Below are 27,334 nucleotides of genomic sequence, written 5' to 3' on the forward strand. Positions count from 1 at the left end.
GTGGGTTTAGGGGGTGTTGGGCTCACTCAGGGAGTTTTGGGGCTCGTTCAGTGGGTTTTGGGCTGAGGTGGCAGTGGAGGAACTGCGAGGGGGGGTGTCCCAGATGCGAACGGGAGCAGGGGGGTGCGGAGACAGGGCTGGCAAAGCTCAGGCGTGTGCGCCGGAGATGCTCAGGGCCTGCCGGCAGGCAGGCAGAGGAAATAGGGTCGGTCCCTTTAAGAGGATTTTTTCGCTGCCTGGCAGCGCTGCCCGCCCGGGCAGCCCATCCATCCATCCATCCATCCTGCCGCCCATCCCGCTCCCCGCCCGGCAACACCGGGAACGGGGCTGGCGGAGAGGGGCACCCCCGAGCAGCGGGGGCTGCTGGCCACTGCGAGGCCGCTGCTAGCCACTGCGGGGGTGCAGCTAGCCACTGCGGGGCCGGGGCGACCCCCGCCCGCCCCGCCCGCCCAGCCCCGCGGAGGGATGGGGAGGAGAGCCCGGCCGGGGACCCCGGGCAGCGCCCAGCGCGGCTGTCGCTGCTGAGAACCGCCCGCCGAGCCGAACCGAGCCCCCCGCCCCGCCCGGCCGGGCCCCCCGGACATCGCCCCTTTGTCTGCGGAGGAGGAGGAGGCGAGGCGGGGGCGCTGCGGGAGCGGAGCCGCCGCACCCGCACCCTGCCAGGTGAGGCTGCGGGAGAGCCGGGACCCCTCCCCGGGCCGGGGGGGCAGGGGATGGAGGGGGCCGGCGGGGAGCGGGGATGGAGAGAAGGAAGAGCATCCTCGGCAAAGCCTTCCCGTCCCCACCCCGCGCCTCGGGGCTGGGCTAAGCCGCGCAGAGCCGCTTGCGGGGTTTAGCGCTCCCTGAACGCCCAGCCGGAGGAGTCAAGGTGAGCCCGAGGGCGCTCCGTGCCCGCTGCCCCCCCTGAACCCCGCGTTCCCGCACCCCGCGGATGCTGGGAACCCCCACCCCTCCTGCCCACCTCTCCCTCCTCGGGGCTGGGCTGGCTCCCCTCCAGTCCTGGAAGGGCTCTGCCCGCAGCGGGGGCTGGGCTGGGGGCTCTCCCGCAGCTCCCGGCCATCCCGCTGCCCCTCGCCGCTCCCGCCGCAGCGAGGCACTGCCCGCAGCCCCGGCTGGATGTAGGTTAGCGAGGCGGGGGGACCCCAGCCTGGGAGGCGAGGTGGGCGCTGGGCACAGCCTAGGCTCCTTTTCCTGCTGCTGCAGGGCTCCCCGACCCCCTCCCAGGCTCTGAGACCCGAGGTTAGTGCGTTCCCCCCCCTGCCTGGCTCCGCATCCCCCCAGCACCGCAGAGCCCCCAAGCCAAGTAGAGACACGAGGAGCTGGGCTGTGCTGCAGCCGGCCAGGGGAGGACTGCAAACAGGAGAATTTCGGGCAGGTGTGGGGGTGAGTGTCATGGCCCCAGTTAAGTGCTGGCCTGCTCTCTGAGGCTGTGCTGGAAAGAGCCAGGGAGGTGAAATGATGAGCTGAAGGAGGCAGAGAAGGTCTGGCACTAGTGGGGTCCCCTCCCTGTTCTGTTAAGACTATCCCAGCAAGCCCACGAGGACCCCGGGCTGGGGTCTAGTCTGTCCAGGACTGGTCTGCCCCAGGAGCCTGGGTGAGGCACAGCAGGCTTTGTCCAAGAAAACAGCTGGAACAGTCAGCTTGCTTAGGATTTCATGCCTGTGTTCCCCCAGGCCAGGCCAGGCAGGGGCAGTTCCTGGTGAGCCTTTGGGGACATCCAGGCGTAGGGCAGAACATCAGCTCTCCCACGTCCTACCCTGTGACAGACAGGACTGGGGCAGGCAGCCCAGCAGCCCCGGGGCTGGCAGAGCTGAGCACGCTGCCAGCTCTGCTGCCAGAGCCGGACCAGCCGCAGGAGGTGCATCAATTATTGACTGTGGAGCTGATCAGCTGCTCCCCGTGAGCCCCTCAGTGCAGAGGCTCAGCCGCCCTGTCCGGGTCCATCCTCCCATCCAGATGTGGGTGCCGGAGCCAGCTGGGCAGCGCATCACAGGGCAGGGGGGGCAGTGAGGCCTGGAGCCAGCAGGGAAGGGTGAGAGAGGACTTGCTGTGGGCTGGTCCCTGCAGTCTCAGAGAGGCAGCCCGCCGTGAGCCCATCCCTGTGCGCTTCCCACAGAGCGGCAGGATGGCGGAGAAGGGCATGGATCCCGCCTGCGTCTCCATCGCTCTGGAGGACACGGTGTGCCACGCCAGCCCCCCGGACGCCCCGCTCCTCACCACCCACTTGAAGAAGGTGGAGAACCACATCACGGAGGCCCAGAGGTTCTCCCACCTCCCGAAGCGCTCGGCCGTCAACATCGAGTTCATCGACCTGTCCTACTCCGTGCGGGAAGGATCCTGGTGGAGGAAGAGAGGTGGGAGCTGGCGGGTGGGGAAGGGCAGGGCAGGGACACCCCGCTCCTGTTGTGCATGCCATGATCTCACCCTGCTCTGTCCGAGTGCCAGGGGCTGTTTGCAGCCCTGCTGTGTCTGGCTGTTGGTGCTGGGTGCCCGTGGGAGGAGGGAAGGCTTCGGTGTCCCACAGCAGTTGCTGTGCAATGCAGGAGGAAAGCACAGCGCATTCCAGGGAAACCTCTGGCCAGGGCTGCGTGGGGAGAGAGCTGGGGCAGAGATCCTGGGGCAGCCAGGGTGGCTGGGTTTCCCCAGCACTGCTGTTCTGGGTATGATGGCTGTGTGGGATGTGCCGGCAGTGGGAGACCCCGGGGGTGCCCCTGCTCAGAGCCTGGCAAGGAGAACGTGTGGTTTGCAGGGGATTTCCTCTCCAGTGGCTCCCTGTGCAGCTGAGGCCACGATTCCCTTTGCTGTGTGTGACTCTGGCCGAGAGCTCAGGGAGGGGAGAGGGGAGGCAGATGGCGGCTGGTGGGTGGTAGTCTGCTTTAATTAGCGCTCTCGGTTAATGGGATGCCAATCAGGCAGCCCGATAAGATGGAGGGGGAGCTGATTTCCAGAAGGCAGGCAGGGATGAGAGGGGACCGAGGTCACAGCGCTGCCCAGAGAGGTGCCCTGCCAGCCAGGAGTGCTGGGTGGAGCCTCTGCCCCTGACCCCAACCAGGCTGTGCAGCTCGGGAAACCGAGGCACTGAGAGATGTGGGGACCAGCCCCAACATCCTAGAGGATGCTGCCCGCCTGTTTATTTGGGATGCTGAGGAAACATCCCGGGGGGAGCCGCGGCTCAGCCGTGGGTTGTGCTGTAGCTCCCGGGGAGGGGACCGGCTGCTTGCCTTGCAGGGAGGGAGGGGGAAAAGCTCGGGAAGCTGGACCCCATAGGAGATGCCGAGGGGTGCTGGGGTCCCCCGGTGGGAGGGCCGCTCTTCTCCGCCAGGCCAGGCAGAGGCGGAGGAGCCGGCGGGGGGGCTCGCGGTGCCTTTGTCCACAGCCCCCAGCTCCGGCTGCCCCGCTGTGCTGAGGAAGGAGGTTACTGGCAGTCAATGAACGCGAGTAACCGCTGCGCAAGCTGCAGTGGCGCCGACGTGAGCAGCATGCGCGGTGCGGGGCCGTGCGTGGTGCCCGGGGGGGCTGCCGGGCACGCTGGGCTCTGCTGCCACCCTGCACAGCCCCCCGCCCTCCCCTCGCTGCCCCTCTGCCAGCGGGACCCGCTGCCGCGCGCAGGGTGCCAGCTCCGAGGGGTGCAGAGGAGCAACTGGGGATGCTGGTGCTGGGCACCCTGCCCAACACCCCCTATCCCGGGCATGGACAAGCCAGAGGGGCTCCCCACAGTGCGGTGGGACCGTGATGGGAGATGGATTTATTGCCCCTGTCCCACACCACCTGCCCCCGTGGGGCGCAGAGGGGGCGTGTTTCCCTTGGGGAGATGCTCAAGCTCGGTCTGTGATCCCAAGACCCTGTATCCTGTATCCCGTATCCCGTTGCTCTCCTGGCCAGGGCTGCGTTTTGGGGGCAGCTCCTGAGAGCCTGAGGCTGTGCTTGTTCCCTGTTCCCGACACATCATGTTCCTTCTGCCAGAAAATGCTAATCAGCTGCGTTTAAAGCGGAGATAATTCCAGGTCTGATTAGCAGTGGCTGCTGCCGGGCGGCACAGTGTGAATGCCAATGAAGGCAAGAGCCAGGCTTCCAGTAGGATTGGGGACTCTGCCTGCCCCGTGCTGCCCTGCTCCTCCCTGTGCCTCTCCCCTGGCCCCAGGGATTGGGATCTGAAGACATGCCCAGGACCGATGTCACAGCCTGGTAATCAACCTTAGCAGCTCTGTGACCTGACCCAAGGATTTCCCTGGTCTTTGCTGCGATCCAGGTCATGAGCTTCTTCAGCACTGGAAATCAATGGGATCAGCCAAGGCCCAGGGTCAGGGATCATGCTGGAGGTGATCCTGCTGTGGCCATAGCCCTGGGGATTCTGATGGAGACGGGCCCCAGGCACATGCAGCCCCTGGCACGGCACATGGAAACCCTGAGGTTCCCCCAGATGCCAGGATGGCATTGCAGTCCCTGTAGCCCTGCTGCCCTGTGAATCCAACCCCCTGCTGCTCTCTCCCTCCAGGGTACAAGACTCTCCTAAAATGCCTGTCGGGGAAGTTCTGCCAGCGGGAGCTCATCGGGATCATGGGCCCCTCGGGCGCCGGGAAGTCCACGCTCATGAACATCCTGGCTGGCTACAGGTGAGGCTGGGGAGGGCTGGGGGTGCAGGGCTGGGGGTCCTGTGCTGCAGTCCCTCACACCTCCTTTCCTGCAGGGAGACTGGCATGAAGGGGCAGATCCTGGTGAACGGGCGGCCGCGGGACCTGCGCACGTTCCGCAAGATGTCCTGTTACATCATGCAGGATGACATGCTGCTGCCACACCTCACCGTGCTCGAGGCCATGATGGTGAGCTGGGCCAGGCAGGAGCCTGCTGGGCTCCCTGGGCACCTCTGGGCTGTGTCCTCAGGCAGCCCACAAGGGCTCTCTGGGATGCAGGAACAGAATCCTGCTGTTCTTGCTGCCTTCACCCCGAGCTGCTGCTCTGGGCTCTTGCCTGGGCAGGGGCCACAGTGCTGCTGGGTCTGTTCCCTGCATCTGTTGTGTCTCCCTGCCCCTCTTCTCCCTGTAGGTCTCTGCTAACCTGAAGCTGAGCGAGAAGCAGGAGGTGAAGAAGGAACTGGTAAGTGCAGAGGAGGGTGGGCCCAGAGCCCCTCACCTCTCCCCACGGTGGAGACAGCGGGTCCCTGAGGGGACCGAGGGGCTCCCAGCGAAGGGAGGTGGCAGAAATGGGATGAAAGGCCATGAAAGCCTCATTCATCATGGGCTGTCTCACAGGTGAATGAGATCCTGACAGCCCTGGGGCTGCTGGAGTGCTCGTACACCCGCACCATCTCCCTGTCGGGGGGGCAGCGCAAGCGCCTGGCCATCGCCCTGGAGCTGGTCAACAACCCCCCCGTCATGTTCTTCGATGAGCCCACGAGGTGAGGACACGGGGATTGGGGCTCCCCAGCACTGCCCAGCTGGGCTTCCCCTGCCAGGGGCACTGAGGTGGCCAGTACCCTCCGGTGCCCACCTGAGGGTGGGGTGGGACTGTGCCCACCTGAGGGTGGGGTAGGAAGGACTGTGCCCAGGGGCTCCACGAGGGCTGGGGCTGATGTTCCTCTCCACTGATCTGAGAGGAGGGTGCCCACAAGCAGCGGCATCTTTAGGATGTACTCCTGCTCCTCTCAACTCTGTCTTTCTCTCTCTCTGCTCTCTCCTCTCTGCCCCTTCCTGCGTGCCCACAGTGGCCTGGACAGTGCCTCCTGCTTCCAGGTGGTGTCCCTGATGCGCTCCCTGGCTCAGGGTGGGCGCACCATCATCTGTACCATCCACCAGCCCAGCGCCAAGCTCTTTGAGATGTTCGACAAGGTTTGGGCTGGGATGGGACACAGGGATCTTCAGGGGGTCCCTCTGGCTCTAAGGGCCAGAAGAGAGGCCGCCGGGGGCGGGGGGGGGGGGCTGCAGGCATTTGACCCGGGGTTTGTGTGGCACACAGGGGTCTGGCAAGGGTGCCCTGTGACACCCCAGGGCAGGGAGGTGGGTGGGAACAGGTGACAGTGCCCTGGCTGCTCTTCACCTGCCGTATTCCTGGCTTTCTCTTGCAGCTGTACATCCTGAGCCAGGGCCAGTGCATCTTCAAAGGCGTCGTGACCAACCTCATCCCCTACCTGAAGGGTCTCGGCCTCCACTGCCCCACATACCACAACCCCGCTGACTTCAGTGAGTGCCCCTACCCCAGCTGGGGCTGTGCAGGGTGGCAAGGTCCAAACCCAGAGCCCAAGCCCTGGGGGCTGCCCAGTGTTCCTCCGGGTTGCCCAGGGGAGATGCCTGTGCCCTTCCTGTCAGGTGCCAGCTGGGGAAGTGGTGGCAAGGGCTGGCTCAGCACCTCTCAGGGGTCCTGTGTCCCCCCACAGTTATCGAGGTGGCCTCAGGAGAGTACGGGGACCTCAACCCCGTCCTGTTCCGCGCCGTCCAGAATGGCATGTGCACCATGGCTGAGAAGAAGAGCAGCCCTGACAAGGCAGATTCATCGTGCCCAGCACACTGTGGGACGGTGAGTGGGGTCGGAGGGGCCTCCTGCAGGTGCCCACCCAGGGTGCTGTCCTAGCAGGGAGCCCACGTTGTCGACTTGACCCGCACTCCTGACTCGCCCGTGGCCTTGCAGGACGTGGATCACATCGAGAGCCACACGTTTGCCACCAGCACTTCAACCCAGTTCTGCATCCTCTTCAAGAGAACCTTCATCTGCATCCTGAGGGACACGGTGAGGGCAGAACAGGCTGGGACAGGGCTCAGGGGATGGGGCCTGTTGGGCACCTGGGGCTGGCAGAGGCAAGGATTTAAACAGGGGCTGGAGGGGGCTCAGGCTGTGCCCTCTCTGCCTGCAGGTGCTGACCCACCTGAGGTTCATGTCCCACATCTGCATCGGGGTCCTCATCGGGCTGCTCTACCTGCACATCGGCAACGACGCGGGCAAGGTCTTCAACAACACCGGCTTCCTCTTCTTCTCCATGCTCTTCCTCATGTTTGCTGCCCTGATGCCCACCATCCTCACCTGTAAGGAGCTCCTGCCCCACAACCCCCAGCCCTGCTCCCAGCCCTCGGGGTGCTCCAGCTGAGTGCTGGGCAGTGTGTGGGGCAGCCAGATGACTTGGACAAGAGGGGGGGGGAAAAGACAGGAGAGGGGGAGGAAAAAATCAAACAAAGAGGAGGGGAGGAAAATTCTGCTCGTGTGTATTGCAGTTTTGGCCCCTGTTTGGCTGTGATGTACTTCTGGGTTCAGCAGAATGCTGGGTTATTTTTTTTTTCTCTGATAAACTGTCTGTAAAGCTGGATTTTCAGCCACTTTAACTCTCTTTCACTTCCTCAAAAAGTTTGCCTAAAAGCCCCCAGTCAAGCTGACTTTTCCATGAGGAAAGTTCCCAAATCAGTGTCTGATTTTTTTTTTTTTTTTCCCTGATGAAGATTTGGGCAGAGGCAAGAGGTTACCTGGAGCTCTGTGCTGGGGCAGCATCACCCCTGCCTGCACCAGGACGGGTGGGAGTGGGGCTGGAGCCCCCCAGGACACTGCTGGCTGCTAACTCCTTGTTCCCACACAGTCCCCCAGGAGATGACTGTATTCCTGAGAGAGCACTTGAACTACTGGTACAGCCTGAAAGCCTATTACCTGGCAAAGACCATGGCAGATGTGCCCTTCCAGGTGAGGCTTCAGCTGGATTCAACCACAACCTTGATGATGCTGTGCCCTGTTGGCACAGCCACTTGTCCCGTGCCCAGGCTGGGCTTTGTGGGGTCCCTGCACCCCCCAGGAAGGGTGTGTGGGGTGAGCGTGCCCGTGGGTCCAGCAGGGTGGTCTCTGTGCCCCTGTGCAGGTGATCTGCCCCATTGCCTACTGCAGCATCGTGTACTGGATGACGGGCCAGCCCCCCGAGGCCACGCGCTTCCTGCTCTTCTCCGCCCTGGCCACCGCCACGGCCCTGGTGGCCCAGTCCCTTGGGCTTCTCATTGGAGCTGCTTCCACCTCCCTGCAGGTCAGATGGGGCTTTGCCTGCCTCATGGAGGCTTGCAAGGTGTTCCATGGCAATTTAGGGGTGAAGGGGGAGTGGTTCACCCCTGGACAAGGATGTGACACCCCGCTTCTGCTCCCCAGGTGGCCACCTTTGTGGGACCCGTCACTGCCATCCCCGTCCTGCTCTTCTCGGGCTTCTTTGTCAGCTTCAAGACCATCCCCACCTACCTGCAGTGGAGCTCCTACGTCTCCTACGTCAGGTGGGACCCCATGCTCTGGCCAGAACTCCTGTCCTGGGCTCCCACGGGGCTCCTGTGGGGCCCTGGGTGACTCTCTTGGGTGTGCTCTGCCCTAGGTACGGCTTCGAGGGCGTCATCCTCACCATCTACGCCATGGAGCGCGAGGACCTGGAGTGCCTCGAGGACTTCTGCCCTTTCCAAAAGCCCATCAAGATCCTGCAGGAGCTGGACGTGGAGGAGGCCAAGCTCTACCTGGACTTCCTCATCCTGGGCATCTTCTTCGTCATCCTGCGGCTCCTGGCTTACCTGGTCCTCAGGTACAAAGTCAAGTCAGAGAGATAAAGGGCCCCCACGGCCACTCCCGGGCCTGGCCTGCTGTGAGGGACCCTCTGTGGATGGACACGGTGCTCCTGGCAGGCCACAGACCGGGGCAGAGGCACCGGTGGGTGCCAGCCAGGCCTGGCTCAGTCGAGAAGGGTTTTGAGACATCTCGGAACTGTTTTAACCTTTCCACACACACTCTTCATTGCAAAACGTTTTGTACAGCCCTGGCATGTGCCACCCTCTCTCTCCCGGGAACTGCTGGACCCCACGGAGGAGGTTGGGTGCCCTCTTGTCACCCCTGGGACAGCAGGGACGCTCCCGAGGAGGTGGCTGTGTGCCCAGCAAGGCTGAGAGGAGCCCGATGCTCCAGGCAGGGGGGAGCAGCACCCAGGGGCTGGAGCTGGGAGGAGAGAGCAGCACAGCCCAGGCTGGGAGTGCAGCACATGGCTCCGTTCCTCGTCCTGGCTGGCACCACGTGAGTCAGTGCTGAGAAGAGCCCAAAGATGCAATAGGCCGAGTTGCACAAGGCTTTAGTGTTTCCTGTTGCTGCATCTCCTTTTTCTTTCAGCACAAATCTTTCCTCTTTTTTTCTTTTTTTTTTTTTTTTTTTTTTTTTTTTTTTTTTTTTTTTTTTTTTTTTTTTTTTTTTTTTTTTTTCCACAAACCCCACTGCACCCCAGAGGGGAAAGGGAGCCAGCAGCCAGCAGGCAGAGGAGGACCTGGGGCTCTGTCTCAGACTTCTGCTTTTGGTGCCATCCTCAGAGATGGGATCTTCCAACCCGGGGATATGGCAGGGTCTGCAGGAGTAGGACAGTAATCTCAGACCTTAGGGAGTCTCATGTTCAGTCCCTGTTGTCTTTGGGGTCTCAGACAAGAGGGTCTGACCCAAATCAACCAACGTGGAGAGAAGCGACTGGTCTCTTCGAGTGCTTGCATGGAGCAAGGAGGATTTAAGTTGCCACACCCTGCCAGTGCCAGGAGGCTGGAAAGCAGGGCTGGGCTCGGCTATGCCATCACTGGAGCCTCCACTGCAGGAGAAGAGATGGCCCTGAGCCCTTCCCTTGCAACCTCTCTCCTCCCAGCACAACTGTGGCTGTCTCAGCAGGACAGAGCAGAAGAGCCTCACTCAGCACTGGCTGTGCAAGGAGGGGATGGCAGGGACATCCAGCCTTGTCACAGTGCCAGCCTCCCTCCAGGGTGACACTGCAGAAGGGAGTCCCAGCAGGGCCTGGAAACCAGGTGAGCTCTCAGAGCAGTTTGTTTGCAGCGGGTGTGACCCGGACACTGGGAAGGGCTCTGAACCTTGTGACTGGTATCAGGAAAACGTCCCTCTTGGCAAGTGTCTCCTCCGAGGTCACCTCCCTCTCCACACACCTTGCAGAGGGAAGGCAGGTCGGGGCACCCTGCTGGCTCTCCAAAGGAACTGAGCTGAGCCTGGAGCTGGTGGGGCATCTGCACGTGCTGCTGTGCTGGGAACACAACATACTGCTTCGCTGCACAGCACAGGCTCTGTGTGTGCTGGCACTGGTGTCACTGGGCTGCACTGGTCACCCACACACACGGGATCCCCTTGGTTTTTAGATGGGGAAGGCAGCTCTGCCCTACCCTGGTGTGCTGGCCCCGGGTCAAGTGCAGCCTGGGAGGTGCTGCTGCTGGCACTCTGAGCAGCCAGGGATTGCAGGGCAAATGCCAGACTTCAGCAAAGTCCTGGAGACTGATCTTTGATTTCACTGGCTCGTGTTGGGACTGCACAGCAAGGTCTGGCTGGCCTGGCACTGATGCTGGGCACTCAGCAAAGCCGAGCTTCCCCTGCCTGGAGAGATGGCTGCCAGGGAGGTTTGGCCACGGGGCTCTCCTGCACAGAGGGTCTGGAAGCAGGACATACCCTGGTGCCCTTTCCATGCTGGGTATCGGGGTCTTCCATAGGGGTTGTTTTCTGACTTATCACTATCCCTCACAAAATTCCCCTCTGGGAATTCCTTCTGGATCTTCCTTCACTGCCGGCCCCATGCAGGGAGCTGTGCCAGCTGGGGGGCTGCAGTCTCCCGGGCAGGGGCACAGTGGAGTGGGGAATGGTCTGTCACGAGGTGGATGGATGGGCAGGGAGCCAGGGGGATGGTGGGGCTGTGGGCTGTCACCCTTCTTCCACCTCCTTGTCTGTGGAGCTGATGGGACTGATGCCCTGCTTCTGTCCTGCTCTTGAGCTGGGACTAGTTAAGCCTGGCTGGGCTGAGGGTTTTCCCAGGATGGATCCCGAGCTGGCAGGTGGTGTCAGTGGGGCAGCCCTGCACAGCTCCTGCCTGCTCCTGGCATTTGGGCCCTGCTTCCCGCACACCGGAGGCACTGCCATCCCCAGCACTGTGTCCTGCTGCTTCCTGCACCTTCCAGAAGGTACCACCTGGACACCCCTGTGCCATCACTGCTGCTCCCAGGAGGACCAGGACAAGACGGGCTAGTGATGGAGTGGAGCAAAGGGGCTGCCAGCAGGCACCTGTGACTGCCACTGCCCGTGTCCCTCAGGCACAGGGATGCTCAACACGAGGCTTTGGGACGGGCTGGCTGAGCTCAGAAGAAGACTGTTGGGGCAGGTAGCTCCTCAGGTGGCTGCTGGGACCAGCCTGTTCGGGATGGGGCAGCTGGAGCTCCCCCAGGATGCCCAGGAGAGCTCAGCACAGCCTGGGCCTCCTGCAGTGGTGAGTCACGGTGTCCCAGCTGAGCAGGTCCATGGCCACTGCGGGGCAGAGGGCCAGGACAAGCCCTGGAGCTGGAGGATGGCTGTGTCCCCGGGCTGGGCAAGGGCACTGGGGAGTGGGGGTGATGGGGCAGGCACCCCTCATCCCCAGGGCAGCAGGAGGCACAGGGAGGTGTTGATACGAAGGGGCTGCGATGAGTGAGGGATCTGGGCACCCTCAGTGCTGCCTGAGGAGTGAACTGAGCCATGACCCCTTCCCTCCCTGCCAGGACAATCCCAGAGATGGCAGAAGGCACAGGGAAATGCAAAGGGAAGAAGCACGTTTGCACTGAGCCCCCCAGGTTGTTGTGGCTGGGCTGAGCACCTTGGTTTTATTGCCCCTCTGCTGCCCGGGTGGTCCCTTCCCTGCAGGAGCTGGGCAAGGGGGGTTGTCTCTGCCCTGGCATGGCAGGGGGACGGGGTGCAGCCATCCTGCTCAGGGGGGCCCTCGGTGGAGCAGCAAGGATGCACTTTATCAGAGCAGGGAAGCGGTGCTGTGGGTGCTCCAGGATGCAGGAACCCCACGGGAGAACGCGTCTGGATAATCATGAGGAGTGTGATGGAGGAGAGCAGGCTTCTCCCCCCACACCTCCTCTCCTCTCCTGCCCCTGCCTTCCCTTGTGATGCACTTTGAGTGGACGAGGATGGGGGTTCAAGCTGTGGCTCCAGCTCCCTGGGAACCAAAAACTGCTTCAGCCCCTTCAGCCCACGGGCACAGTTGCACCAGGTTCTGCCTCTCAGTTGCTGAGAATGCAGGCAGGGCAGGCAGGGGGTTGCCACTCACCTCCATGCATGGCCAGGCCACCTTTGTCACACGCACAAGAAGAGCAAATGCATCATCACCCGCCTGGGGTTTGCTGGAGGGGAGACTGGGCTAGAACAGGGAGGAGATGGGGCTTCTCCCAGGGTTTCACCCCTCTCCCAAATCAGGCAATAAAACAGTGTTTCCTTCTCACTGTGTGTGGACACCATTTGTCCTGTCCCTCTGCCACAGGCACCCCTGGGATCTCTGAGTGTGTCCTTCCCCCTGTGGTTTTCCAGTCCTCACCGTGTCCACCCGTGCAGTGGGGGCTGCACAGTGGGGTGCCTGTGAGGTACAGGGCTGGGGGGACCATGCAGAGAGGTGCAGCCATTGAACCCCACCTTTCCACACGACCACAGGTGTGAGCTGTGCTTCCCCTGGGGCAGTTTGCTAAAATAAGCTGCAGGTAACCCCTCCAAGGCTGAGGAGGGTATCTCTGTCGTGGTAGCTGGTCTGGGTGGCATTTGTCCAGGTCCTTCTGCCTTGCTGGCAGGAGGCTGAGAAGCAGGACCAGGGCACTGCTGCCCACAGCTGCAGCCTGGCAGGAACCAGGCAGGGTGGAGGTGAGGCCCTGGGCCCTCCAGGCTGGGCTGCACATGCAGGTAAGTGCCCCGCAGGGACGGGGTGCCAGGCCCCAGCTCACTGCTGGCACTCACCGGTGCCCACAGAGGGTCCCGGGAGCTGTTGGGGCAGGAGGAGACATTGTGGTTGATGTTGGTGTTTCTGAGGTGCCAGCTGTACTCGTTGGATTTCACACATCAATAAAACCTATATTTATAGTGTACTGCCTGCGTGTCTCGTGCTCCTGAGTGCCTCAGGGGGACACACGTGAGGGGAGTTGTGTGTGCCCAGGTATGGGGCTGGGGGGGGCAGTGTCTGGGCATTTGGGGTGTGAGCATCGTTACCCACGTGTGACCACTCTGTCCCAGCAACCAAGACAGCACCCAGGGATTAAGCAGGGTGCATGTGGCAGCGCTGACACAGTTGTCTCTCGTCTCAGCACCACCACAGCTGATCTGCAAGCAGCGAGAGGGCAGGTACAGATGTCTCTGTGTGTGTGCGTGCGTGCGTGTGTGTGTGTTACACAGCCGGGCAAAACCACCTGCGCTGAGGTCCAGCTTCCTCCAGCTCCTTTTCCTGGTGGGGCTGCTGTTTTGTTCCCTGTGAGAGGGTGGCAGCTGAGCAGCTGATTCGCTCAGGAGCAGAACCCATCCTCGCAGGCTCCAGTTGCACAGCCGGGATGCAGCCGGGGATGCAGAGCCGCCAGATGCGCGCGGAGGAAATGCCCAGCAGCACATCTGGTAAGACCCAAGCCCCCCCATTCCATGCGTCCCCCTGTTCGGGGTGCAGGCGCTTTCCCTCGCCGCTGTGCCTCCGGCCGCCCTCCCGTCCTGCCCGCGGAGCTTGGCAGGCGCTGGGCGTGGGGCGGGACGGGGCAGGGATGGCGTTGCAGGAAGTTATTGCTGCAGAGCAGCCGCCTCCGCAGCGGAGCCTCTCGCCGGGACGGGCATGGGAGGAGGCGGGTGAGCGGCACCGGGGCTCTGCTCCGTGAGCTCGGAATCCTGCCGGAGCTAACCGCGAGCTGGAGGTAACCCGGAGCTGATTGCGAGCCTTGTTTGGCACCGGCTCCACCACTGCCCCGGGCTCCGTGTCCCTGCCCCGCCACGGCCTCGGCCACCGTGGGCACGGGAGCAGCGGGGAGGGAGGTCACGGCGAGCGGGGGTTCGTGGGCCGGGAGTGGCACTGGGGTCCCCGAAGGGGGTCCGCGAAGAGGGGGAAGCGCGGGGCCTTCTGCTCGGCAGAGGGGGCTGGGAGCTGGGCACGGGACACTCTGGGCTCTGCCGGCTGCAAAGGCATCGAGACCAGGACACCCCGGTTCAAGGTCAGCCCCGCTGCCCCTGTCCCCGAGCTGCCCCTGTCCCCGAGCTGCCCCTGTCCCCGTGCCTTAGTTTCTCCCTCTGGACGCGCTGTAAAAAGCCCGGGGTTTGGTAGGACTGAGCCAAGCCGTCGCTGTTCGTGTCCCTTCCTACCTGCTGGAGTTTGCTTACGCTCTCTCCCCACCCCCTCCCGCCGTGCCTCGGTTTCCCAGGATGTTGTGGGCTGTGAGCACAGCCCGTGCTCCCGAAGGATCGCCCTGCTGAGCCGGGGCGGGAGCCTGAGTCAGCACCAGCACAGCCGGTTCTGCCGGACTGGACCGTACTGGGGCAGGCAAGGCTGGGCAGGGCACTGCTGCACCACAGCCCCACCGCCCCATCCTGCCCTGCCCCACGTGGGACGGATGCTGAGCACCCCAGAGCCCCTCACCCACCTGTGGGCACCCCCTCTCTTTCAGGTGAGGATGGCACGGGCCATGCAATGCCAGAGCTGCCTGCCCTGGGGCAGCTGGATGCAGAGATCCCTGTCGTGGGGCAGAGGCACCCGGGGTGTGCATGTGTGTGCTGCTTCAGTGCCAGGTGAGCTGGGCTCTGTGCCTGTGGGACTGTGCCCTTGGCTCTGTCCTGCTGCCAGTGACATCCCTCCCCAGCTCTGCAGTCTGTGGATCACCCCAGCAAGGTGTGAAGCCTTTGGACTGGGTGGGGTCAGTGCTGCTGGGCTGCAGAAGCCCATCCCTGACTCTGTGTTCTTCTTCCCCCTCAGGCACTGCAGGCAGCTGCTTCCTCAGGAAGATCCTTCGTGCAAGCAGCATCTCCCTCCCCAGGTACAGTGCCACACAACTGGGTCTCTGTTTGCCACGGGGCCTGGGTGGCTGAGGTGGCTGCCTTGGGGCCAGCAGGGCTCTGTGGGCACAGACACTGCTTTGCTTCCACCTAGAAAAACACCCACACCCAAGTCCCTGCCTGCTCTGCCTTCAGCCCCGCTCCTGTGCCTTGCTGTGGGTTTGCTGGGGATGCACAGCACGTGCCTTGCTGACCTGCCCTTGGTTCCCAGCCGTGCCCTTGCCCCAGCCCTGCGCTCTCTCTTGGTGTGGGGGAAGGAAGGGGTGAGCTGGCTCCACTCAGCACTTCCCACGGCACTCACCTGTGATCTGCCCACCCTGCCCCAGGCAGGGCTGGGAGCTGCTGGCCCTGCCCTCCCTGTGACACTCTCCCTCCTCTTGCAGGGGCTATGTTGGCTACCAGGGAGGCTCTGGGGAGAATCCTGTCCACCCCAGCTCCTCTCGCCACAGTCAGTCCCAGCTGAGGAACGTGGCCTCTTCAGGTGAGCTTGCAGCCCTGAGCTGGGTGGAGGGTCCTGCACAGCAGGCTGGGGGCAGCTGCTGCCCTGGGCAGTGGGAGGGTCAGCAAGAACTGGGTGCTGTCCCCTCGCTGCAGCCACCTTGTTGCAGTGGTTTGGGGTAGGCAACTTCCCCAGCCCCCTGCCCTTGTCTTGTTAAGCACCCTCCTCCTCCCAGGTGCCATCAAGAAGCACCAGAAGAGCCTGTCTGCGTGGTTCAGCCACCAGCCCAACGAAGAGCGGCAGTTCGGCCCTTCCTTCTCTCTGGACGCCGTCCACGTGGACCCAGTGATCCGGGAGAGCTCCCTGGAGGAGATCCTGAAGCCCTCCCCTGACCTGACCATCCAGGAGCAGCTCCAGCAGCCCTGCAGGCAGGTCATCAGCCTCCACAACCTCTTCGACGTGGACGCCTGCGGGCGGCAGGTGAAGAACGTGGTGCTGTACGGCACCGTGGGCACGGGCAAGAGCACCCTCATCAAGAAGATGGTGGTGGACTGGTGCCACGGCCGCCTGCCCCGCTTCGAGCTGGTCATCCCCTTCTCCTGCGAGGACCTGTCCCACAGCAATGCCCCCATCTCCCTGCGCCGCCTCATAACCAAGAAGTACCAGCACCTCCGGGACGTGGTGCCCGTGCTGGGGGCTTCCAACCTCAAGGTGCTCTTCATCCTCAACGGCCTGGAGCGCCTCAACCTGGATTTCTGTCTGGCTGGCACAGAGCTGTGCTGTGACCCCAACGAGCCCGTGCCTCCCTCTGCCATCGTGGTCAACCTGCTGAGAAAATACCTCCTGCCCGAGGTCGGTGTCTCTCCCCAGCTCCTTTGTGCTGGAGAAAGGCTGGGTGTGGGCCCTGAGGCATCACAGGCAGGGCTGTTCAGGTGATCACTTGTAGTGCAGCTTGACTGGGAGCAAACAGGGAGGGGAGGGACTGGAGGGACTCACTAAGGTGGCCTCACATCACTGTTTCTGGGTGGTCTCTGTGGGAACTTTGGGGAGGCCTGGTAAGGTAGTGAAGGCAGTCTGCTGGGCTGTGGTCTTCCAGACTGCACATATGTCTAGCAGGGGACGGGGAAAATCCTTCCATCCCCTCTGCCAGGGCCTTATTTGATCCAGTGCCCTTTGCCCAGCAGCTTCTTGAACTGGGTGGGGTGATCCTTGTGCAGCTGTGCGTGGGTTGTGTACCTGTGTGTGGGTTATGCACCTGGGACCCTGCTGGGCCCCTCCAGGCTCACCCAGCCCTCTGGTTCCAGGCCAGCATCATCGTCACCACGCGCCCGTCGGCCGTGCGCCGCATCCCCTCCAAGTACGTGGGCCGCTACGCCGAGATCTGCGGCTTCTCCGACACCAACCTGCAGAAGCTCTACTTCCAGATGCGCCTCTGCCATCCTGACTGCAGCGGGGAGGGCAGCAGGGCTGGCAGCTCGGCCGAGCAGGAGAACCTGGTGGAGATGCTGTCCAGGAACTTGGAGCGCCACAACCAAATAACGGCCGCCTGCTTCCTGCCCTCCTACTGCTGGCTGGTGTGCACCACGCTGCACTTCCTCTACTTCACCAGGACGGTGCCTCCCACCCAGACCCTCACTGGCATCTACACCAGCTTCCTGAGGCTCAACTTCAGCGGGGAGGTGCTGGACAGCACCGACCCCACCAACATCTCCATGATGAAGTACGTGGCCAAGACGGTGGGCAAGCTGGCCTACGAGGGGGTGATGAACCGCAAGACCTGCTTCTCAGAGGACGACCTGCAGCAGTGCTTTGAGGTGGAGATGAAGACTGAGAGTGAGCTCAACCTCCTGGAGGTTTTCCGCAGCGACGTCTTCCGCTTCTTCCTCAGCCCGTGCGTGCAGCCAGGCAAGGAGCACACCTTCGTGTTCACCATCCCGGCCATGCAGGAGTACCTGGCGGCCCTCTACGTGGTGCTGGGCGAGAAGAAGACCCTGGCCCAGAGGGTGGGGAAGGAGCTGTCGGAGGTCATGGGGAGGGTGAGCGAGGACGTGGCCGTGGTGGTGAACATCATCTCCAAGGTGCTGCCCCTGCGCTTCCTGCCCGTGCTCTTCAACCTGCTCAAGATCTTCCCCCGCTACTTCTCCCGGCTGAGCGGGAAGGAGCGGGACGCCATCGCCCACACCATGGCAGAGGAGCTGTTCAAGGAGGAGGACTACTACAACGACGATGTCCTGGACCAGATCAACTCCAGCATCCTGGGCGTGGAGGGCCCCATGCGCCACCCCGACGAGGCCCCCGACGACGAGGTCTTTGAGCTCTTCCCCATCTTCATGGGCGGGATCCTGTCCCGCCGGAACCGCGCCATCCTGGAGCAGCTGGGCTGCTCCATCAAGAACCTGGCGGCCTTCGAGATCGCCAAGGCCATGAAGAAGACGGTCATCAGGAAGAGCCACAAGGGGCTGCCCCCCTCGGAGCTGATGGACTACCTGTTCTTCCTGCACGAGTTCCAGAACGAGCGCTTCACGGCCGAGGCCGTGCGCTCCCTCCGCGCCGTCAACCTCGCCTCCGTCAAGATGACCCCCCTCAAGTGCTCTGTCCTGGCCTCTGTCATGGGCACCACATGCCACGAGGTGGAGGAGCTCAACCTGACCTCCTGCAACCTCGACAGCAGCAGCTTGAGGACCCTCTTCCCTGTCCTGCTGCGATGCAAAGCTCTCCAGTGAGTACCACCTTCTCCTGCCCTTGGGCAGCGCCCAGAGGCTGGGCTCTCCCTCAGCTCTGCCCATCACAGGGATGCACTGGGAGCCCAGGCATGGAAAAAGTAGGGCAGGGCGTGCCTGCCCTTGTTTATCTTCAGTGCAGACCTAGGGAACTACAGCTTCCAACATGCTGCGCTCCCTGAGCAGCCTTGCTAGGGCACGGCATGCTGGGATTTGCAGTCCCAGCACACCCTCCCGCAGGAATGTTTGGGCAGCTCCCAGCAGCTGGTACAGGCTGTGCTGCCAGCTGCCCTGGCAGACCCGAGTCCTTCCCTGGAGCCATCCGTCATCCCCGTGTCGCTGTCTCTGGGAGGAGCTGGGCATCCCAAAGGCGGGAGTGTGAGCCGTGCAGGTGTTTCCACAGTTGTTCCAGAACGTTTGTGGAGCTGCAGGTCTTCCTGCCGCCCAGGTGGTGGCGAGACGTGCTCAGCAGAGTTGGACGGGGCTCTGCAGCTGGGCTGTGCCGCACTTCCTTCCTCCAGATGCTCAGGAGGGCTTGGAGGAGTCCTGATCCCTCCTCAGACCTTCACCCACCCTGAAGACCCCACACCCCCGTCCCCTCCCCTGCTCCTGCTGGCTCTGGCTCTGCTGGCCGATGCTCCGGAGCGGGATCAGTGTGCTCCCTTTGGGAGAGGAAACCTTGCGTGGCCTGGTTTGGGGAGCCCAAGTAGGGCAGTGATGGGGAGGGCTGGGGGAGATGGAGAGGGCAGGGCTGCCAGGTCCACGGGCAACAGCCATTTCGGTCCTGCCACCCCTGTGTCTTGCTCTGCCCCAGCCTGCAGCTCAACAGCCTGGGCCCCGACGCCTGCCAGGAGATCCGTGACCTGCTCCTGCACGACAAGTGCGTGGTGAGCAGCCTGCGGTGAGTACTGCCCCCGTGTCCCTGCATGGCACTGTCCCTGCCGCCCACCACGAGCCATTCCCCGCTCCCCCCCATGTCCACAGGCTGGCCAACAACCCCGTGGGCGAGCAGGGGGCTCAGCTCCTGGCCGAGGGGCTGGCGGGGAACCGCTCGCTGACCCGGCTGTCCCTGCTGCACACGGCGCTGGGCGACGGCGGCGCCGAGGCCATCGCCCACCACCTGGCCCAGAACCGGCACCTGAGGGAGCTCAACCTGGGATACAACTCCCTGACGGACGCGGGCGCCCTGCGCGTGGTGGAGGTGGCCAAAAAGCACGAGGCGCTGGACAAAGTGCAGTGAGTTCGCTCCGCCGCGTCTCTTCCCTTCTGCCTCTGTGCTCCCTCTGTGCCCTGTCCTGCCTCTGTGCTCCCCCCCGACCCTCACGGTGTGTCCCTCTCCCAGCCTGTACTTCAACGACATCAGCGAGGACGGCAAGCGGGCGCTGCACAGCCTGCGCATGGACCGGGACGGCGTCAGGGCTCTGGTGTTCCTCACGGCGGGCACCGACGTCTCCGACTACTGGTCCCACATCCTGAGCGTGGTGCAGAGGAACCTGCCCTTCTGGGACCGGGAGCGGGTGCGGCAGCACCTCGCCCTCCTCCTGCAGGACCTGGAGAGCAGCCGCAGCCAGACCGCCAACCCCTGGAGGAAAGCCAAGTTCCTGCGGGTGGAGAGCGAGGTCAAGAAGATGCTGGGGAAGCTGCAGGACGGGACCCTCTGAGCCGCTGCCCCGTCCCCCGGCCAGGCAGGGAGCGGTGGAGTGTGTGCCCCAGCCCCCTGTGCCCTGATCCACATGGAGATCCTCAGTGGATGGGTGCTGTCCAAGATGCTGGGTATGTGGGGCTCAGCCCTCCAGGCTGCAGTGTGGGAATGGTACAGAGACCAGCCAGGAGCAAACGGGACTTTTTCTCCTGGGTTCGTGGAGCCCCAGCCCCTGCACCCCGGCCGCAGCAGTGCCAGAGGGTGGGGCTCAGGCTTGTCTGTGAATCCTTTGGGAGCATTAAAGTGCACCACTTTGTTTCCAAGACTCGATCTCCTCTTCAGGCTGTTCCTGGGGAGGAATGTGGGAGCTGCTGGTGCAGCTGCCCCTCCAGCAGGTGGAGTGGAGGGCTCTGCCCCTTCTCCCTCTCCCGGGATTGGCACAGAGCAGCCCACTCCTTGTGCCAAATCAGTTGGTCCTTCCCGCTGTGCGTTCCCCTGGAAGCCAGAACATCAGGAGCTGGGTGTCCCAGGGGGCTGGTCCCTGCTCCCAGCCCAGGCTGGCAGTGCCCTGGGGTTGGGAGGGCAGGGGAGACGTCGGGGCTGTTTAACCATTAAACCTGGGGCGTCTTGGGAGAGGCGGGGACGCGTCCCTGCCACTTCACCCTGTACCTTGCTCCCTCCTGCATTCCCTGCAGCCATGAAGCAAACAGAAGGTACGTGCTGGGGGAGTGGGGCTGCATCCTGGGGAGACCCTTCCCCACACTCCTGTCCCCAGGCCCTGCTTCCACACGGAGCAAGGCAATGTCCGAGCCTGGGTGGGCCGTGGGAAGGAGCTGGAGGCATGCAGGAAAATGCAGATGGACACTGTGAGGATGCTGGAGAGGAATCCCCTCTCTCTGGTTTTGGGGTTCCTTGTGCTGGAGGAGGTGGGGAGGGCTTCTATGGGGAGGTGTGCCAGGGAAGGCCTCTGTCTCCATCTCCTGGTGACCCTTCTCATCCTCACCCAGCCCTGTAAACCCTCAGGACTGAGCTCCTTCTGTGTGGCCCTGCTTTGCCCCCCAGGATCCTGCTGGGCTGGGCAGTGACAGCCCCTTGGATCTGGGAATGCAAGAGGACAGTGGTGGTGGGGGCAAGGGACGAGCTGTGCCAGGGAACAGAGGGGCTTGGGGGGGCCGTGTGAGCTTGGCAAACCCCCTCACCTGGCATGGCAGGCTCAGCCTGGGAATGGACAAGCCTGAGTGTCCCAGAGCATGGGGTCTGCTCCCAGCCCACCACCTCCTGCGCTGACCTCTCCTCTCCCTCTGCAGGGCTCGGGGACAAGACATCCATCATGTAAGTCCTGAGCTCCCCTTGGCCAGGGGGCTTTCTGGGGCCTTCTGGCCCCACAGCTGGGCTGTGCTGGGCCACATCTCAGCTGAGGTGGGGTGGGTCATGGCTGCCCTGCCCCAGGAAGCTCTTCCCTGGTTTGTTAGCTCGGGAGAGGTGTGGAGGGTGATCCAAGAGGGAGATCCCCTCCTGGCTTTCCCCAGGGAAGAGGAGCTGTGGCTCAGCTGGCCCTTTCTTGGGAGGAACAGGCTCCCCAAGGCTGGGGAAGGCAGGGGGAGGCCACAATGCTGCACTAACCATGGCCTCTCCTGCCCCTTTATCATTTCAGAAAATTTGAATTTAACCCCAAAGATGGGATCGACAACCCTGCCTTGACACTGGCTGAGGACACGGGTAAATAAACACCCTCATCTCCCAGGGTGTCCCTGTGTCTGTGGCACCAGGGCATTGCTCAGGTCCTGAGCACCCTCTCACACTGGGCAGCTGTGGGAGGTGAACTTATAAGGAGCCCCCAGCCCAGTATGGGGTAGAGGACTCATGTTAGGATCCCCTGCTCATGGGCTGTGCCCCACCACAGATGCTGAGGGTGTGGGGGAGCCCCGCTTCTACTTCCTGAGCAAGGACAGCACGGAGACCTTCGGGTTCTGCCTGCACGAGGAGCTGAGCTGCCAGGGCCACATCATCCGGCAGATTGAGCTGGGGGGGGTGGCCCAGCGCAGGGGGCTGCAGGACGGGGACAGGCTCCTCCAGGTCAACGGCCACTTCGTGGACCACCTGGACCACATGAGGGTAAGCTGGGAGCACCCCAGGGTAAGCTGGGAGCACCCCAGGGCCAGTGGCATGACCCTGATCCCACCCCATGCCAGGGGTGCCTGCCCGGGGTTCACAGCCTGGGTGCTTCCAGGTGGTGCAGAGGATCAAGGCCAGTGGGAACCAGGTCCTGCTGGCGGTGCTGGATGGTGATTCCTACGAAGCTGCCAAATCCCTGGGCAGGGACCTGTCCCAGATGCTGCCCGCTGACATCCACCCGCGCCTCTGCCACGTCACCAGGGACAAGAGTGGGTTTGGCTTCACAGTGTCGGGGCCAGAAGGTAAAATGGGCAGTGGGTGCTGGCACTGGGAGCCTCCCCGATGTAGCGCCCCAGGATGCAGCCTCTGTCCCTGTGTGACACTGTCACTGCTGCCCCACCACGTGCCTGGGCATTCCCTGAGCTCCTGCGTCCACGGGCTGGTGAATAACCCCAGATCTCCTCCCTGCAGGCACCAAGGGCACCTTCCAGCTGTCAGTGAGGCAGGATGGGCCAGCGGACAGGGCAGGGGTGCCAGCAGGCTCCTGGCTCCTGGAGCTCAACGGGGACAGCGTGAAGAGCTACTCACACACCCAGCTCACCAGAAAGGTGCCTGTTCCCCGCGTGGGTGGGTGAGGGATGATGGGGCTGGGAGCATCACTGAGAGCGTCACCGAGCGCCCTGTGCCTCCCACCCAGCTTAAGCAGAGCGGCAACAAGGTGACACTGCTGGTGGCATCCAGTGCCGTGGAGGAGTTCTACCGCCTGCGGGGCCTGCGGGTCACGGCCGCCCTGGCAGACCCCGCCTGGCTCCCCTTCAAGGCCCGGGAGCTGCACTTGGTAAAGGGTCCAGTTGGCTACGGGTTTCTGCTCAAGGAGGACGACTGCATCTCGGGGGGCATAGGTGAGGGGGCTGAGGGGGTAATCTGTACCTGGGCAAGGCGTGCCTGAGGGTTGGGAAGAGCTGCCAGCCCTGTGCCCACCTGCACACGGGGGCCAGCAGTGCCAGTTCCCGTCTGGCAGCATCTCCCCACCCTCCCTGTGCCCTCACTGTGCCAGGCCAGTTCCTGTGGGAGGTGGATGAGGGGCTGCCAGCCGAGCAGGCAGGGATGAAGGACGGGGACCGTGTCCTGGCAGTGAATGGCGAGAGCATCGAGGGGCTGGACCACGAGCAGACAGTGCACAGGATCCGTGCCCACGAGGAGTGGGTGACACTGCTGGTCATCGACCCTGCTGGTGATGAGTTCTACCACTCGGTAGGTTTTGGGGACCCAGCGTGGTCCCGCCCTGGCTGGGGAGCCCTGGGGTGCTGTGGGTGAGGTCCTCTGGCTGTGCAGCCCCAGGAGCTGTACGTCCATCCCTGTTCTGCTCTTCCAGATCGGGCTGTCCCCTCTGCAGTTCTTCGAGGACAGTGACCCTGCCTCAGGCTCCTGCACACCCTCTCTCAGTGGCTCCCCTGGACCCTGTCACGTTGAGGTGGCACCAAAGGGACCTGCCTCCTGGCTGATGGCTGCTGCCAACAGCATAGAGCTCGTACAGGTAATTCCTCTCACCGGGAGGTGCTGCTCACAGCCGGGCAGTGCTCTGAGCCCTGCCACCCTCCTGCTCTGCCCATCCTAATATTTCCTTGGCACCTGTGGTGCTGGCAGGAGGGGGCTGCGTGGTCCCCTGGCCACAGGGGCCAGGCAGAAAGACGCCTCCAGCTTGCCCATGGGGTGAGGGGTGGGTGTGGTGGGGTGTGTATATGTGTGTGCTGCTACAATGCCCTCGCTGTGTCCCTGCAGAGCTCGCGCCAGCAGGAGCAGAAGAGGCTGTGCCAGTCGTTTTAGTGGCCCAGGAGCCTCTGGACAGGCTCTCCCACACAGCACCTCCACCCAGGCCATGTCCAGCCCCTCAGAACACAGCATGGACCTTGCACACGCAGCTCCTGTGTCTCCGTGACGGGGCTCACGGCATCCCACCTCCCAGAGATGATGGACGTGGCTCCCAGCTTTTACTGACCGTGGTGGCAGCTCCTTGTAGCCTGAAGACAGACCTGTGTCTTTGCCAGCACAGCTGCCTCCAGGGATTTCTCAGGACACTGCCCCGAAGCCCTTGCCCAGCTCCAGGCTCTGGGAGTTCTCAGGAGAGCCGAGGCACTGCCCTCCATCCATGGCCCAGGGGAGTGGGGCCCTCGAGGCTTGGCTCAGGGCTGACCTTTAGGCTGCCATGTGAAGAGGGAAAGGAGCAGTGGAGGCCAACGGGGTGCTGGAGGAACCCCCCAACTCTCCGATCTGCCCGTGCATGGACATTTCTTGTGCTCCTCTCACCCTCCCTGTGAACCTGCGGGCAGTGAGTGCCCAGCACCCAGCACAGCACCGTTCCTGCACTGCTCCTGCATCCCCTGGTTGGGGTGTGATTAAAGGACAAATCCACACTGGGTAATGGTATGGAGAGCACTGTGATTTGACAGGACCTGTCTTCTCTCACTGAAGCAACCGAGGGGATGGGCAGCAGATGTGGGAAGCTCTCCAGCTGTCCCGACAGGGAGGTAAGGGCTAAGAGCCACCCTGGGAGCCCCAGGGCACTGCATCTCCAGGGTTTTGGGGCCAAACTCCTGTGGGCACGCTTTGTGCTCCATAGCAGTGGTCCTTCCTGAGGGTTCCCTTTGCAGGTGACACATCAGGAACATCCATTCATGCACACAGTGCTGGGGCAGGAGGGATCCCAGGAGGGGGAAGTTTTACCTCTGTCAAGGGGGGGAATCCCAGGAGGAGGAAGTTTCACCTCTCTGTTAAGTAGGGATCCGGGGAGGGGGGAAGTTTCACCTCTCTGCCGAGCGTGGGAGAGTGAAAACCAGCAGGGAGTTTTGCATGTGGCCAAGACCGCAAACCTCTGGCTGAGGTTTTACCTCTGCTAAAAACTGGGCCCTGCTCGAGCTGAGAGGAAATGGAAGCGATAGCAGAGAAGTCTCTGTGCCTCTACGGTGTCCTCTGAGCTCAGTGCAGGCCTCTGGGGTGCAAGGAGTCCGTGTCCAGAGCCTTTGGGGTGCTGAGAGCACGGGAGGGAGCAGGGCAGGGTCCAGAACACCCAAGGGAGAGGTGGGATGAACTTGGCTGGCTGCCCCCAGCAGCACCAAGGTGTGGGGTCCCTGCATCTGCCCAGCTGCACCCTCCCAACAGGAGAATAATCTCAAGCAAAAGCAACCTTTGCTTGAAGTCTCACGGCCCTGACTTGGAAGTGAATCATGCCCAGAGAAGGAGATAGTCAGGAATGCAATTGCTCAAGCATGTTCCCTGATCTCTTTGGCTCGGAGCCATGGTGATTTTTGTAATTTGGCTCTAACAAAGCTGGTGTTGCCCTCCCCAGCTCTCTTCCCCAGGTACTTGTGGTATCCTGGAGCTGGCCAGGGCACCCGCTGGTGGTCAATCCGGCTTGACTATTAGCCAGAATCCATTAGCACCTAATGGGAAAAGCCTCAGGAACACAGCCTCAACAAACGTTGACATATTTGAGGTCAATATAATCCTTAGGAAAATTTGCCCAGGTAATTAAAGCCAGACAAGGAGTTGCCTGTCCCAGAAATATTTTACCGAGCTTTACCAAAGGCAATGAAATAAAAGACAGAGGGTTTTATAACCGATCCATGCCAGGCTCCCTTGTTGTATGCCCAAGCTCCAGGCCTGAGTTCAGGGTGCCTGTGCTCCCCAAACTGCAGCACTTGCTGTTTCCCTTGGCCCCTTCCCCTCTCTCAGCCCCTGTGGTGAGGCTGAGGCTGCACGGCACCAACCGCAGCAGGTTTTTCACAGAGGATGAGCCCTTGTGCCTGGAAGAGGAGATGAAAAGAGGATCTGAAGGCAGCAAAGAAACAGAACTGAACCAACTTTCGAGCCTGTGTTGTAATTTTTTGGGAGTTTGGTGTTGAGAGCTCTGACAAACCCACTTCCAGCTCCCCTTTTCACTCCCTGGTCCCCTCTTCTGTCCCTGAATCCCTTTTCTCTCCCTGGTCCCCTTTTCTCTCACTCATCCCTTTTCTCTCCCTGGTCCTCTTTTCTCTCCCTGTTCCTCTTGTTGCTCTCAGTGCCCTGCTCCTGCTCCCGTGGGATGCTGATGTCAGGGACGCATCCCCGTGTGGGCTCTGCCTTCCCCTGCCCCTGTTCCCGTCCCATCCCATCCCGTCCCGTCCCATCCCATGGGGATGCCGGTGACAGCGATGCAGCCCCTGGTGGGCTCTGCTTTCCTCTGCCCCTGTTCCCATCCCATCCCATCCCATGGGGATGCCGGTTCAGCTCCCCGCGGCTGGTCTCGCTCCCGCCCCCCCCCGGGCACATCCCTCTTCCCCGCGTCCGGGCGCGTTCTTAGAAAAGGGAAGGCGGCCTCTGGAGAAAGGGGAAGCGCCCCTGTTTCGCAACCGGGAAGGGAAGGGATGCGAAAGCTCCATCCCGGGGGGGGGCAGCGGGACCGGCGCGGCCCCCGCGTTGCCATGGCGACCGCGCCCCGCCCCGCCCCGCCCTCACCAACCATGGCGGCCGCGCCGCCCTCAGCCCGCCGCATCGCGCATGCTCCCTTTTTCCCAACCAATCACCGCCCGCTCCTCCCCAGCCCGGGGGGCGTTCCCGGGCGCGCGGGGGGGAGATCGGCCAATCGGCGGCGGGGAGGAGGGCGGGGCCTCGGCGGGAACCGGGCGCCGCCACCGCCCACGGCCGCCGCCGCCGCCCTGCCCGGCCCGGCCCGGCCCCAGCGCCCTCCGCACCGGCCCCTGCAGGGCCGCGGCCGCCGTGCCGGACGGGCCCCCCCGGCACGGGGGGCCGGGTGCGGGTGTCCCCCATGTCGGCGCCGCTGAAGAAAGGCCCCGGCGGGCTGATCGGGCTGATGAAGGACGCGTTCCAGCCGCACCACCACCACCTCGGGCCGCACCAGCCCGGCGCCGTGGACAAGAAGATGGTGGAGAAGTGCTGGAAGCTCATGGATAAGGTGGGAGGGGGGTGAGGTGGCGTGGGGTAAAGCTGGGGCTCGGGGGTCTGGGATGAGCCTGGAGTTCGGGGAGAGAGGGGTTTGGGGCTGGGAGGAGAGATCTGGGGGGTCAGAGGTGTGCGGGCACAGAGTGGGGTGCAGCGCTTTGGGGGGGAAGGATGTAGGGAGCATGGGGTGACAGGACACAGGGAGTGGTTCACACTGACAGAGAGGAGGGTTAAACGGGGTATTGGGAAGAAATTCCTCACTGCGAGGGTGGAGAGGCCCTGGAATGGCTTTCCCAGAGAAGTTGTGGCTGCCCCATCCCTGGAAGTGTTTAAAACCAGGCTGGACTTGGTTTGGAGCAACCTGGTCTAGTGGAAGGTGCCTCTGCCCATGGCAGCGGGTAGAGATGAGCTTTAGGGTCCCTTCCAAGCCAAACCATTCCATGATTCCACGTGGGAGCTGATGGAGAGGTGAGGAGTGGAGGACATCCCAGAGGCAGGATGGGAGTGGGATGCCAAGGTGGGAAGGAGATCAGCAACTCTGCAAGGGTGGGCTGTGGGGGGAACAGGTTAGAGGAAGAGAGGGTGATTTGGGTTGGGGGATGCAGACCTGCTCAAGGGGGTCCGGGGTTTGTGCTTCCCCGGGGCTGCCAGAGCTCCAGGAGCGTTTGGACAGCGATCTCAGGCACAGGGTGGGATTGTTGG

The 27,334-nt window shown here is 62.9% G+C and overlaps 4 protein-coding genes across 9 annotated transcripts in view; all 4 read left to right on the forward strand.

Moving 5' to 3' along the window:
* Nucleotides 1-279: 279 nt before the first annotated feature.
* Nucleotides 280-9,129, forward strand: ABCG4 (ATP binding cassette subfamily G member 4). 2 transcript variants are annotated; one of them, XM_027734529.2, is made up of 15 exons: nt 280-663; nt 2,117-2,354; nt 4,496-4,613; nt 4,688-4,820; nt 5,044-5,094; nt 5,250-5,395; nt 5,702-5,825; nt 6,062-6,176; nt 6,371-6,510; nt 6,622-6,720; nt 6,845-7,013; nt 7,556-7,656; nt 7,829-7,987; nt 8,107-8,225; nt 8,321-9,129. In XM_027734529.2, exons 2-15 carry the CDS (start codon nt 2,126-2,128, stop codon nt 8,544-8,546), a joined length of 1,929 nt encoding a protein of 642 aa, XP_027590330.1. In that variant the 5' UTR covers nt 280-663; nt 2,117-2,125; the 3' UTR covers nt 8,547-9,129. The 2 variants fall into 2 exon arrangements, with proteins under 2 accessions (XP_027590330.1, XP_027590332.1); XM_027734531.2 differs by lacking the exon at nt 280-663 and adding an exon at nt 782-868.
* A 4,062-nt stretch (nt 9,130-13,191) lies between these two features.
* Nucleotides 13,192-19,902, forward strand: NLRX1 (NLR family member X1). Of its 3 annotated transcripts, XM_039385512.1 has the most exons (10): nt 13,192-13,362; nt 14,394-14,514; nt 14,699-14,759; nt 14,914-15,041; nt 15,162-15,259; nt 15,453-16,069; nt 16,522-17,936; nt 18,752-18,838; nt 18,922-19,173; nt 19,280-19,902. In XM_039385512.1, exons 1-10 carry the CDS (start codon nt 13,302-13,304, stop codon nt 19,596-19,598), a joined length of 3,159 nt encoding a protein of 1,052 aa, XP_039241446.1. In that variant the 5' UTR covers nt 13,192-13,301; the 3' UTR covers nt 19,599-19,902. The 3 variants fall into 3 exon arrangements, with proteins under 3 accessions (XP_039241446.1, XP_027590300.2, XP_027590301.2); XM_027734499.2 differs by lacking the exon at nt 13,192-13,362 and having other exon boundaries at nt 14,017-14,514; nt 14,873-15,041; XM_027734500.2 differs by lacking the exons at nt 13,192-13,362; nt 14,914-15,041 and having other exon boundaries at nt 14,017-14,514.
* PDZD3 (PDZ domain containing 3) lies at nt 19,633-24,112 on the forward strand. 3 transcript variants are annotated; one of them, XM_027734504.2, is made up of 10 exons: nt 19,637-19,710; nt 20,887-20,911; nt 21,234-21,298; nt 21,483-21,694; nt 21,810-21,996; nt 22,166-22,302; nt 22,392-22,596; nt 22,752-22,948; nt 23,070-23,231; nt 23,477-24,112. In XM_027734504.2, exons 1-10 carry the CDS (start codon nt 19,671-19,673, stop codon nt 23,519-23,521), a joined length of 1,275 nt encoding a protein of 424 aa, XP_027590305.1. In that variant the 5' UTR covers nt 19,637-19,670; the 3' UTR covers nt 23,522-24,112. The 3 variants fall into 3 exon arrangements, with proteins under 3 accessions (XP_039241448.1, XP_027590305.1, XP_027590304.2); XM_027734503.2 differs by having other exon boundaries at nt 19,663-20,292; XM_039385514.1 differs by lacking the exon at nt 20,887-20,911 and having other exon boundaries at nt 19,633-19,710.
* Nucleotides 24,113-26,386: 2,274 nt separating this feature from the next.
* Nucleotides 26,387-27,334, forward strand: part of CBL (Cbl proto-oncogene) — a 30,451-nt gene continuing 29,503 nt past the window's right edge. The window contains exon 1 of the mRNA XM_027734501.2: nt 26,387-26,645. Coding sequence (XP_027590302.1) covers nt 26,499-26,645 — 147 coding nt within the window. The 5' untranslated portion in view covers nt 26,387-26,498. The remainder of the gene's footprint in view (nt 26,646-27,334) is intronic.

Source organism: Pipra filicauda, unplaced genomic scaffold (genome assembly GCF_003945595.2).
Source record: "Pipra filicauda isolate LSUMZ 115617 unplaced genomic scaffold, ASM394559v2 scaffold416_size611912_pilon, whole genome shotgun sequence".
Taxonomy (NCBI): Eukaryota; Metazoa; Chordata; class Aves; order Passeriformes; family Pipridae; genus Pipra; species Pipra filicauda.

Excerpts from the sequence above, each read along its gene's own strand:
- NLRX1 (XM_039385512.1), top strand. The coding sequence starts at position 13,302 with ATGCAGCCGGGGATGCAGAGCCGCCAGATGCGCGCGGAGGAAATGCCC. Across the intron at positions 14,515-14,698 it reads GTGTGCTGCTTCAGTGCCAG|GCACTGCAGGCAGCTGCTTC; the intron begins GTGAGCTGGGCT and ends CTTCCCCCTCAG. Across the intron at positions 15,260-15,452 it reads GAGGAACGTGGCCTCTTCAG|GTGCCATCAAGAAGCACCAG; the intron begins GTGAGCTTGCAG and ends TCCTCCTCCCAG.
- ABCG4 (XM_027734529.2), top strand. The coding sequence starts at position 2,126 with ATGGCGGAGAAGGGCATGGATCCCGCCTGCGTCTCCATCGCTCTGGAG. Across the intron at positions 5,396-5,701 it reads TTCTTCGATGAGCCCACGAG|TGGCCTGGACAGTGCCTCCT; the intron begins GTGAGGACACGG and ends GCGTGCCCACAG. Across the intron at positions 7,014-7,555 it reads GATGCCCACCATCCTCACCT|TCCCCCAGGAGATGACTGTA; the intron begins GTAAGGAGCTCC and ends GTTCCCACACAG.
- PDZD3 (XM_027734503.2), top strand. The coding sequence starts at position 19,671 with ATGGAGATCCTCAGTGGATGGGTGCTGTCCAAGATGCTGGGTATGTGG. Across the intron at positions 22,303-22,391 it reads ACACCCAGCTCACCAGAAAG|CTTAAGCAGAGCGGCAACAA; the intron begins GTGCCTGTTCCC and ends CCTCCCACCCAG. Across the intron at positions 22,597-22,751 it reads CTGCATCTCGGGGGGCATAG|GCCAGTTCCTGTGGGAGGTG; the intron begins GTGAGGGGGCTG and ends TCACTGTGCCAG.